Source organism: Epinephelus fuscoguttatus, linkage group LG3, assembly GCF_011397635.1.
Source record: "Epinephelus fuscoguttatus linkage group LG3, E.fuscoguttatus.final_Chr_v1".
Lineage (NCBI taxonomy): Eukaryota > Metazoa > Chordata > Actinopteri > Perciformes > Serranidae > Epinephelus > Epinephelus fuscoguttatus.
The window spans coordinates 21,438,681-21,451,422 of record NC_064754.1 but is presented as its reverse complement, the minus strand read 5'-3'; the positions used below and the strand labels follow the sequence as shown (position 1 = coordinate 21,451,422).

At 41.5% G+C, this 12,742-nt stretch overlaps 1 protein-coding gene across 2 annotated transcripts in view; it reads right to left on the bottom strand.

The window, feature by feature from the left end:
* cntln (centlein, centrosomal protein) overlaps positions 1-12,742 on the bottom strand; it is a 112,132-nt gene that overhangs the window by 17,975 nt on the left and 81,415 nt on the right. For both annotated transcript variants that reach the window (XR_007448922.1, XM_049571394.1), the window contains exons 22-25: positions 12,364-12,490; positions 11,974-12,111; positions 10,727-10,912; positions 1,081-1,278 (exon numbers count right to left, since the gene is read on the bottom strand). Coding sequence is in view for 1 of the 2 variants with exons in the window: in XM_049571394.1 (XP_049427351.1) it covers positions 1,081-1,278; positions 10,727-10,912; positions 11,974-12,111; positions 12,364-12,490 (649 nt within the window). In the remaining variant the exon portion in view is untranslated. The remainder of the gene's footprint in view (positions 1-1,080; positions 1,279-10,726; positions 10,913-11,973; positions 12,112-12,363; positions 12,491-12,742) is intronic.

Here is a 12,742-nt window from a genome sequence, read left to right as displayed (position 1 = left end):
CAAAATGGGAAAAACACACCCATCATGTTAGGGGCGCAAAGCAGCACACCATTAACCGCCATTAATACGACAGAGAAAACAAGTAGTGAGGAGAGGAGAGTGATTTTACACGCAGAGGTTTCAGCTCTGATGAAGGGGACTTTTCGTCAAGTGAGAAACTGTTCCCTGTCATCTCCTGGGTGGAGCTGGGCTGCAAAGGGCTAAAATTGGTTTCAAGTGTGAGTAAGTGCCTGGCGCGCCCTCTCTCATCTTGTGATAGATGGGAGGAAGTCCCCAGGGATGGGAGGTTGATTGTAACATGGGATTGCTAATTGATGACATTGCTGGGTATGATCTATGGCGCCCACCGAGTTGGAAAAAGAGTGTGAAACTCAGACTTTTGCAAGCGGACGACAGTCGATAGCAAGGCTTTTCAGTTCAATGACTGCTTTCAGCCGAAAGAAAAGAGTTGTACTTACTCAACTTGTGCCTTATTAAATCTTATATCAAGTTGACAGGTGCTGCAGGTGTTGACAGGTTTTTGATCTTGTCGAGAGCAAGAGCACCAGCTTTAAACATGAAGCCACATCCTTCTCTATTGCACTGCAACTTCCTAACTTATTAGTGACATGCCTTGGTGTGTGGTTCAACCTTGCTTACTTGCCAGAATCTATCTACCCATCAATAAGAGAAGGTCAGGCAGAAACAGAGATTTCCAGCAAGGCTAAACACTGTTAGATACAGGTGAAATGAAGTACGAACAGAAGGCTTCAGTTTCTCCATATCTCCTCCCCTACACTAACGCCAATCTGCAGCATCCGTTCCCAGAGGATAGGCCACTGTTACTGTAGCACCTCATTTGGTCTCAATTGACAAAGAAGATACTCGACAAGTTGATATTGATGATATAATATCTTTCTCAGTCCTCTGGTCCAATCACTAAGCAAAACCCCCTGAAAACTTTTAGGATGTTTTGAAATTTTACAGTATAGAAAATCTATTAAAAAGGTATGCAGAGTGCTCTGGGCATAATCTAGACTTGATATAGATCCTAAAGTTAGCGTTTATATGAAATGTTGACGCACTGTCCCTTGGCCTTACCTGGTCAGTGTCCATTATGTCCGCAAGATCATTCTCTGACATATTGAGGATGGAGGCAGCGATGGACTTGGCTTTGATCATAGACTTGGCTGAGAGGCCGCCCTTTGCTGCCACAGCGTTGGCCTGCCTCAACCTCCTCCTCTTCATCAACTGCTGCTTGACCTCTTGAACGTCTAAAAGTATTTCACTGGCCAGGGCCTGAAGGGGGAGGAGAAGAAGGAATAAAAAAAGAAGAGGATGATGAAATGGATATAGAAAAACAAGAGGGATAGCTCTGCCTGGCAGATGAATAAATGAAATTGATCAAGCATGCGCCAGAGAGGCCTAGTACATTATGGAGGAATATTGAGTTTGACACACTCAGATTCTCTTCGGTTTCGCCTCACGCTCCCTTGTAGGAATGTGGACCTGAGGGTTTGTTGCCCTGTCGATTGAAAGCTGAGGGAACACAGCTTTGATACCAAACGTACCCCAAGTTTTGCTAAAATCTCCACAGACAGAGAATCATGCATCAGAGAGAGAAAGACAGAGAGCTACTGAAAATACAGCCATTCATTTATTTATTTGCTTTCTGAATGTCTCACAGTACAACAGGGCAGCATAACACTGTTAATAATTAAGCTACGAGGGGCCGTTTCAAATGGTGCCCGGGTGAATGGCAAGCGAGACGAGGAAGGCCTGGGATGGCACAGTTGTCGGGCACTAAATGGGAGTTTGCTCTAAATACAGAGAGACAATTAAATGTTAAAACTGCCACTGTACACGAGAAAGTCAATAAAGTAAACTCCCCTTTGCTTCATTTTGAGCTTATTGATCGAGGCAATAATCTTCTGTATCATTCCCTTGTAAGCCTGCTGAAAAGCTGACCTTGGAATAGATGGTCAGATGAGAGAGAGCTGGAGACAGGAGAACTCGCAGTACACAAAAACAAAATATTAAAAAAAAAACAAAGTACAACTTGCTCTTGGACAGAACACAATATAGCCAGGCAGGCGAGAAGTACAGTGTGCGCACAGAAACATAACATACGAAAACACTCAAGTGCATTACAGTAACAAGGGTAATCACACATGAACAATGTTGAATTGCAGCAAACATCTCCACTCCTCTCTCTTAATGTCACACAGGTGGACCAGGTGCAGTTTATAAAGCAAGTGGTGGTTCTCACAGGAGAGTACCGAATGAGTGGTTGGAGGCTCGCAGCTGGAGTACGTGCAGTGTTGCTATTTGTCTATTGGCACCATCAAATATACACATGCAGAACTCAGACATTCAGAAATTCAAAGGAGACACGTAGGAAAACCAACAGGATCACTTTATACAAAGCCCATATGGATTAAAATAATGATGAAAGAAAGAAAACAGAAAAACAATCTGTTATATAAATCAACTGAGAGGGCGAACGCTGGTTTTTCAACTCCTGATCTCAAGTCTAATGCAAAGACTGTTACACTTTAGAACAAGAAGGAGGGCTTATCGATTGTGGCAAAAATCATAATCAGGATTGTTTTGGTCAATACTGAGTCATGATTACTTAATATGATTACTTGTTTGCTTTGGAAACATGCATTTAGAGACTTTTTTAAAAAAAAGACTTAGTTTGTATTTCAATCCCAGCAGCTTAAGGTAGGGGAGATAAAAATTCATATATACTGTAAAATATGTAGGCGGATTTCGACTCCTTCATTATGTTAGTGATGCCATAGCTTCTTCTTTTAATGAATATTTCTTTTTGGAGTCTCAAGGAGTACGTTATCTGTTCCATCTGGTACATTTCCCATACCTTCTCAGACCACATATGTCGGGGGTCAGGGTTTAACCACTTCATTGCAATGCATTTAAGTGCTGCTGTTGTCAGTATTTGTAAAAGGTATTTGTTTTGTTCTCCCATCAATGGGTGCGGTTACATGATGGCTTCTCTTTCAGAATGAAATAAATCTGAATGAAATCATTAGGAGCTAAAGTCTTTCCAGGTAGTTTACATGAGAAATATTCATTCCGAATGAGGGTTTACACGAGAGATCAGTTTAATTGCCTTTTAATCACCTGTATTCGGTCCGCGCGAGGTTTGGGGCAGGGAAGGTTTCTGATTGGATAGGGGGCGGGGCGGATGTTACGTGTTTATTCCTCGTTCCAAATAACAAGATGCTTGACAACACCGTTCTTAGTGCCTTTTTCGAGCTTGTTTTGCTTATATTCTTGAAGCAGCAGTATGACAACAACCTTGTTCTGCTAATACTTCGTCTGTTAAGGAGGAGAAGGGAGGTAGAAGGTCGAAGAAGGGAGACAGATGACCGTGCTGTGGCAAATGGAAACCAGTGAGTGCAACGAGTCCGACTGCTCTGTCTCAGCCCGTTGCTATGCATGCTATATACGTCAATGCGCCAGACGGGCAAGGAAACGAGCATGCGCAGAAAGACCGGAATGAACTTAAAGAAGAATGAGTGTATACAAGTGTGAGAAATTCTTTCATTCTGAATTAGAAACTGAATATTCCAGCCCCTTACATCGGAATGAATTTTCAATTGCACTGGCCATTTTCATTCCGAATTAGGTGTTTAGAAGATCACTTTTAATACGAATGAACTTTCATTCCGAATGAAAAGGAAATTAAACTGTCCATATAAACCCACTCAATGTCCTCTGGGGTTAGACCTAATATTACTATTATTGAATCTTTAGTGAGATTTTGGTAAAATATTTTCTTAAGTGCCTCAAAAATCTCTTCCCAAAATGTACTTAACTTAGTGGATGTCCAAAATATGTGGGTATGGTTGCCATATTGTGTAACACATTTATTTGAGTACGTTGAGCCTGTTTTAGCCACGATTTCTGGGGTCTGAAAAAAATCTCATTACCACCTTCCATCTGAATTCCCTCCAAGTATTTTAATTGGTTACTAAGTACGCACCAGTACATACTTCCTCCCATTTGTCCTGTGGTATGTATGTGCCTACTTCAGTTTCCCATTTCTTTTTTATCTGTATTATTAAGAGTCATGCTTGGAAATACACGATAAAAATGACATACACCTTCTAAAAACTTCTCCATTGGGGTGGGCTCCAACAGTTTATTCCACTATTAATGTTTTGTTAGAAAATTACTTAGATGTAAATTTCTAAAAAAGTCTGTTTTAGGAAGCATGTATTCCTTCCTGTAACTGTTCAAATGACTTAAGGCTGCCGTCATTACATAGCTTTACATAAATTTTAAAAAACTTGTTTCTTTAACGGGGGATTTTCTTAACTCTTTAAATATAATTTGACTGAAGAGCAAATTAAAACAAAAAAGAAAAAGAAAACTAGATAAATAATACATAAATATAAATAAAAAATACGGGGTAAGAAGGGGAGTGACCCTGTACTGTTGGCAGAGGAGCACTGGACTGCAATTACTCTGAGGAGCATGCATGGGAATTAATTACAATGTCATATATTTCAGTATATTTATAGCTTTTCCCTGATGGTCCCAGTTTGTTGCATTTTAGAAATAAAGTCACTAAGAGCGTAACGTCACAAGAAAGTCGCCAAGTTGGCAATGCTGAGCTGTGAAGAAAAGGAGCACGCTGAATTTATAACACGAGACAAAATGAGAGCATCACTGCAGCACAATAATTGCTTAATCTCAATTATATGTTTTCATAATGACTGGAAGCCAAAACTGTTGTTGAATTAAAATCTATTAATCGCCCAACCCTAGTCTAAAGTCAAAAGTCAGTAAGTTCAGATGCTCTTGATTTGCTCTTTGTAGATAACAGAGCAGTGACCAGTTAAATTTAATTTTAAATTTTCAGTTTCATAGGTGGCCCATTACGTCTGCGTAAAATAAGCAGAACAGCACTGATTAAAGAGGACGAGCAGAAATCATAATCGCCGTCCACCTCCTAATGAAGGACGGCAGCTTTTGCTCTTTTTTTGTGATCTGAGTGCCGTGTTTACCCTTAAGGAATACACAGCTCATTAACTAACAGTCTGAGATCCTATTCTTTTATTTACAGCCTAATAGATATTCACTGTCACTAGGCAAGGGTTACATTAAATTGACCTAAACCCTGCATGTGGAAGAATCCAGAAAGAGATTAAGGGGTGAATTTATCACTCATTCTCAGCCCTGGGAGAGACAAAGGGTTGGAGGGGGATATGCGAGCACTAACACACACACACACACACACACACACACACACACACACACACACACACGCTACTCATATACATACATGGAAGGTGTTGTGTCTGTGTGTGTTTGTAAAGAGCTCTTAGTCTGGCTAGTACACAATCACAATTGCCAGAGGAGCAATTTAGACAGGACGAGGATTAGGGCATAGAGATGGGGATCAAATGAGCAGCAAAAAGATATCCTCTTTAATAACTAGCTACCTCTGAACCTCTTCACACACATGAGGACACAAAGGGCCATTCAAAAATATAAAGAGCAAAGTGGGAGGAAAAAATGCTTTAATTTTGTTAGATTTTTTTTAAAAAACTGTTGTTTACTTCCCTACAAACTTCAGTAAGATGTTTAATTGTGTAAGCACCTTTTACAGAACAGGTTTATGAAAGGTACTATATACTGTAAGGTAGTCAAATGTTAATGTGTTTAGAGTTGTACTGATTAGGCTTGGATGGTCTCAAAGTATTACGGTATACCAGGGTACTGTCTTCTGGGTTTCTAGGCTCCAGAAATCTCTACCCGAGGAGACATGCTAGCACATTACCCATTTTAAATCATTACTTAAAACATATTTTGATAGGAAAGTTTTTCTTTTGAATGCCTGATTTGTAACTTGAGTGTGTTATTTCCTTCTGTTCCATTTATGTACAGTATATCTACGCATTATTTTTCTTAGCTATTGATTATGTTTTTAATAACTGTAACTGTATTTTTATGGTTTTACTTCCATGCACTGTGGGAAGCACTTGGTAACTTTGTTTAGATAAGTGCTATACAAGTTGTTATTATTATTATTTAGAAATCCCCAATGTACAATTTTCAACATCATCAAAAATATGGACACTCTGCTTTCTATTAAACTGATATTATAGATATTGAGACAATGTATTGTAATGCAGAGCATACAGTCACTGCAGCTGAGCTGAAAAAGACGGCGGTTGTAAGTGGTGGGGATAATGTTACAGGGCTAATAAAAAGAAAAATGCCTCTGTCACTGTTTGGGAGTATTGCCACATATGACTTTATCTTCAGACGACTTCTTCCAACTACAAAAGCAGTTTATCGGCCACATGATTTTATTCAACACATCATCTCCATTCATTTCATTGATGTGTCTGTATCCGCTGCGGCGAAATGTCATCAGGTCCTCCAGCGAGAAGGGCGCTTATTTCCTATCTATTCAATATTCGATCAGCCTAAGTATTTAAACCCAGCATGACTTGTCTAAGTAGACTAATTGCATGCTGGAAAGATTTTTTGTTTTGTACACAAATACTGTCATATACTGTATACCTGAAGGTATGAAGGTATGGAAAAGCCACCGATACTGCCTAAAATGCTGGATTGGATATCACTGAGACTGCTGGTCTAAGCACCAATCTGATACCATGTTACCCGCATTTCACGCAAATACATTTTTCTTCGCTGCTTTAAAACAGTAGCCTACACAGCAATTTGCGCTGTGCAGCCACTGGCAACTACTGTTTTAGAGCAGTGAAGAAGAACTGATTTCAGGTTAATAGTTTAACATTAGCTGTTGGCAAAATATCAGCAATACTGTCAGTATTTTACACCAGTAAAAAGGCAATGCGTACAGTATTTATGGCTTCAGTTTCAGGGTAAGTAGTATACAGGTGTTACATTTTTTTTCTTACTGGATTGGTACTTGGTATCGGCCGATATGCAAGTTCAGGTATCGGAACTGGTATCAGGAAGGCACAAATAGTATCAGAACACCTCTAAATGTGTTGTTGCATCATTGTTGTAGGTTACTTGAAATCTACGATCTAATGCAATTTCAAATGATTACAGAAATACTCCTCTTCAGGAAAAAGGAATTACCCAAACTTTTCAGCAGGGATGACAAGCCAAAATATTCTTTACAAGAGAACTACCTTTAGTGTGTATGTCTTTGTGTGTGTGTGTGTGTGTGTGTGTGTGTATGTGTGTTGTGCAGTAGTCACTACATGCAGGGCCACTGTTTAGCAGTTCAACAGCAGTGCTTACAGCCTGGGGCGTGTGCAGGGGCCAAAAGGGTTTTCTGGCACACAATAAAAAAAAAAAAAAAAAAAAATCTCCACACACAAATACATACACACACACACACACACACACAGTACATACAGGCACAAAGAACAAAAAAAACAAGCTCATAAAGACACACACAGACACATCTATCCACACACACACATGCGCAGCCCTCCGGTCCTGATCAATACATGACAAGAGTAAATCTCCTCCGGACGTCAGGCAGTCCAATCAAAGGGCTTGGTGTTCTTATAGGGAATCACAGGAGCCAGGGGGAGGCAAACAATGATGTGAATCCTCAACAACAACACAATGGCCCCAACAGCTTTGGGTTATGGGAATGGAGGAGAGGAGTTATACAAGCGTGAACTGTATTTCTATGCATTTCTATATGTGTGAGCTTTCACCTGTAATGCAGCCTCTATTCATAGGTTACATGTAGATTGTATGCATGTGTGTCTTCATCACTATATAAATGTGTGTGTGTGTATGTGAGAAGGCTAAGCTGTGGGGGGAAAAATCTGATCTATTCACCTCCAATTCTCTGATGCAAGTGAGCCATATAAGGACAAGAACAGTTTTAGTCATGTCTAATATTCCTGGCTTGTAAAGACAAAAGAAATGGAGAATAACCCCTAAACCATATCCATGATCTACCACTTGATTTATGTGTGTGTGTGCAAATACACTGCCACCACTATCTATCTCTGCCAAGCCGTTTCCTCATTTGATAGACAGGTGTCAGCTAAACGGAGTTGATGAACAGTCTTTATCAGTCTCTGCCAGACACACACACAGACTGACACAAACACCTCAAGGTGATGGATTAGGCCTTGACAAAGACAATAGTACTCATTTCCATTGGGTACACCATATTCTTACAGTTGTGGCCTGTGTCTCACTGGAAGAAAGTGCAAATGCATAATGGCACATTTACACATTGTTACAAATCCGTCCATCTGCTGACACTAAAGGGGGATCCGGTTGTGGTGCCTGCAGGTAAAGCAAGGTAGTGTTGACATCCTTCTACCTAGCTGCATCCCCAAGCTGCTCCTGGGGGATCCTAGGGCTTGCCCATGCCAGGTGGGCTGTGTAATCCCTCCAGTGTGTTCTGGGTCTGGGTTTCCTCCCAGTTGGACATTCACAGAATAAATCCACTGGGAGGCATCCAGCTGACGTCCTGATCAGATTCCTGAACCATCTCAGCTTGTTCCTTTCAATCCGATGGTTCTACTCTGAACTCCTACTGGACATCCTTTAGGTAATCGAATGATCAACTCTTATTCTTTCAATCACTACCTACCTCACAGGGCTGAAAGGCTGACAGCCAGGCAAATTGAGAGCTTCACCTAGAGGTTAAGTTCCCTCTGTACTACAACAATCTGGTACAACATCAGTTCACTTGTTGATTTCACTTTCCATCTTGAGTTGCTGCAGCTCAAGAGGTAGAGCAAATTGTCCATAAACAATCTGCTGTTTGTGGACAAACTTGACTGTTCAATTCGATGTATAAGTGTCCTTACTAGTCCATACCGAACTACCAATACCATACCAATTTCACCTGATGGTTAGACTAGTGCCTTGCATGGGTGAATGTAAGGCAATCCATTTATTTCATTTTAAGAACAACACTGAGAGACTTGAATGTCTTCACTAGTGGCAGCAACTTGCCCCCAGGCATTAGGGGCCAATCCACTGAACCATTATCTCAGACATATAGGTGCTGACTCTCATCCTAACCACTGTACACCTGAAAACTGTGCTTTGTTGTTTAATGAAGCCATCAGAACAGCATCATCTGTAAAAAGCAGTGAAAAAGTCCTGAGGCCATCAAACTGGACACTCTCCACTTATTGAAATAAAGACCGTCACTGCTGTTATTCAGTTACTGCACTCACCCCAAATTCCTTAAGATGTCCCACAAGACACCCAAGGGAACATAAAATACATGTGGGTTGGATTGCTTCCAACCTCCATGTAACATTGAAGAGACATGTCAACAATGACAGCCCAACAATACTTATAACTTTCAGCATGGCAACATGCCACTGCAGATCTTTTCTGACTATCTTAGTGACTTCTGCCAAAAACAACAGCCCAAGCAAGGCCCTGCCTCCCTTTTCTATGTCCTTCGAGAGTTTGCAAGAACTGTTCAGAGGCCAGAGACAGGAAAATGTGTTCAGAGCTGTGATTTTAGTAGGTCTCATCCAGATTTTCCCAACAACAAAACATGACTCAGGGTTACATGAAGCAGGCTGTTTATCCCACTCCATGTTTAAACACCAAGCTAGTGTTGAAGTCCTTGAGGACCCCAACCAGAGACTCCAAGAGGGCTAAATACTTTGAACTTCCTGTCCATGACTCTCACTTACATACAGTATAAGCAACCCCCTCATTAGCCTTTTTACACAGAGATTGCGCTATAGGGCCACTATGAAGTCCCTTCTTTATGCCTTCTTTGCATTTTTACACAGAACCAACCGATGGCGGCATCATTTTGCTCCAGTGTGTGATTACATACTGCATCGTGGGTTTGAGGAATCAAAACAGGCAGGACAGGCTCGACATGTAACACATCAGCCTCGGCCTCCAGTGTGACATATAACGTGTGTCTGCAGCCAAACAACAACAACTTTCCAAACAACAACAATGGCACTAATGTGTCAGTAACAGTCATTTACCCTCCCTGTTATGTAGCAGCAGATCTCGTCCTCTGCTCGGAGGGTAAGGAGCCCTCGGACCTCATTGTTTTCCCAATTTGCGGACGTTTATGGCCACTGTTCTTCTTCTTTGAGTTTGCATCTAATTGCTAACAGCTACTTTTTAAATCTCACGCGATGGTCGCACGCGTATCACATCAAAAAGTCAAACCTATGTAGCCCATCATCCCACCCCACAGACTGTCCTATTTATACAGACACCATTTCGGCACAGTCACTACTTCCCGTGGTGGATTGAAGGCAAGATCACTCTGTCCCCCCATTCTGCGATCATACTACATATAGAGCATGGCGAGGCAGCATAACTGCTATTCCCGCCTTACACAGGCAGTGTAAAAAGGAAAATTGTCTGGGGAACATAGAAACACATTGGCACCCGACAGGGGGTTCGTGAGTATTCCCACAACCACCTGGGCAACTCTGGGACAATCCAGACCCTTGAGAGGGTGCTGTGCATAGAAGTGAGTCCTGCTTTACAGTATCTGTCTGGCATAGCACCAAGAAGGAGGTGACATTCTGTTACCCATCAGCCTTCTTTTCAGCAGGCCAAGGCCCCCATCTTCAACTTCGCCCCAATTAACAATGTACCCAGCCTTACAGGTGATATACACACACAGTATCATGACAATTCATAGATGAAGAATTTGCATGCACACCACACCATACTGGTTTAAGACCAGTCAGAAGATTTCACTAGACTTTGATCCCTTGCCCCTTTGGTACAGCACCTTAATGAAGGAATGAAGCTGCTCCAGCTGGGAGTAGGCCTGGCCTAGCTGTCTCTGAAGCCTGTCCAAAGCGTGGGAGCTCTGCTGGGTCAACCCCTCCATTTGCTCAGTGGCTGTCTGTTCCAATGCAGCCAAAGCCTGCTCACTGGCTCCTATGCGAGCCTGTAAGGCATGCATGCGTTGCTCCTGTAAAGAAAAACAGCAGGCAGAACTGGTCAGTTGAAGGAAAACAATCTTTAGAAAGCAGAGAGTCTGCTTAGGCCGGTGAGACCTTTGTGGTAATTTTAGAATTTGAAATTTTCTGACCAATCCTAGTGGTAGTGTGTCTAGTGTATCTAGGGACACGAGAATGAATAGGCCACACCAGTTTTCACCAGGATCGTCCATTTATCAGATGCGATCAGAATAATTTTAACAACATTAAAGGGAAATTTCAGTTTATTTCAACCTGTCTCCTATCGTCCTAAATTTGTTTCAAGTGACTAGTGACATAAAAATAATGGTTAGCATGTTAGCCGTTAGCCTAGATACAGCTGGGGCGCATAGTAGCGTCAGACCTGTTAAAACGTAAGTGAACGGGCATACTTCAAGTGCAAAGTTAGTCCACTAAACAAGCTTTTTTTCCACAAGCTCGCAAGATATATTTCAGCCGCGCTTTGGAAAACAGAGCTAGATGGGAAACAAACATGGCAGCACACCAGTAAGGTAAGACAACACGTTTACATGTCGTTTTCTATATGTTCTCTGACATTTATCCTAACGATATGAGGCGGTCTTTGTGGAAAAAAAGCTGGCAGAAATGCAATCTTGGAACCTTCTGGTTATTGTCTGATGACCATTTAGCTTTTTATTAGCCTTTTTTCCAATTTATCTGTTTATACAGTATCAGGATTCTGTGTATATAGCATTGTTAGCCAGACTGTAAACAATGACCTTCACATGGAAGAGAGAGTCTTGGCCCAGATATTTGTTACCCAGATACTGGCTACACTGGAATCCCTGAAACATTGGCCGTTGCCTCCAGAGACCACGTTGCGGTCACAGTGATAGCCAATGGGTTCTGAGATTACATGCTGCTAAACTGTGATGTGATATGACGACAATTTTCACCTTCAACAGCAGTGTATCATAACACTGCACAGGGACAGAGGAGTTAATTATACATGTAAACAACTGAACTATATTTGCCTCTCACATCCAAAGTGCTGTGGCACAAAACAAATTGTGGCACCGTGCCTGTTTCCTACCTTCTTTTCCAGGTCTTCCTTCAGTTTTTTGCAGGAGGCCTCATGCTGGCTTTTTTCTGTGGTGGCAACATTCAGTCTCCTCTTTAGAGAATCAATGAGGGCCTTCCTGTTGGTGGCCTCCTCTGATAAAGTCTTCACCTGTAGAGAGTTGGAGCAAAGAGAGAGGTAAAAAAATTAAGCTAATCAAGGGAGTGGGGGCACAACAGTTCTGCTGTGATTAAGGCACACAAATCATACATTTAACATCAAGTAAAATCTATTCTCTAGGTTAATGTAACAGTAATTAAAATGCATTTTTTTCCCTTTTAGTCATCCAGGAGACATAATATCCAGGATAACAGAAATGCTGAGCAACGCAATACCTAATTTTCTGTGGTGTGTTTTGTGTACCTTCTTCTCCAGCTCCTCCACTTGCCCACGGTAACTTTTCTCCATCTCCTGCAGGAACTTCAGTCTTGTCTTCAAGTCCTCCACAAGCTGCCTTTTCATATTCACATCTCGCTCCGTGTGGCTCGTCCTAGAAACACAAAAAACAAACAAACAAACAAAAAAAACCCCACAAAAATGGTATAAAGCATAAATGAGTGAGAATTCTACATAGATATTTACATTCATAAACAGGAACACACTCACATGCAGTATCTACATAGCTGAGAAAATGCAGACACACTGAGACAGATGTGCACACGCATGCACACACACACACACACACACACACACACACACACACACACACACACACACACACACACACACATGCGTACACACA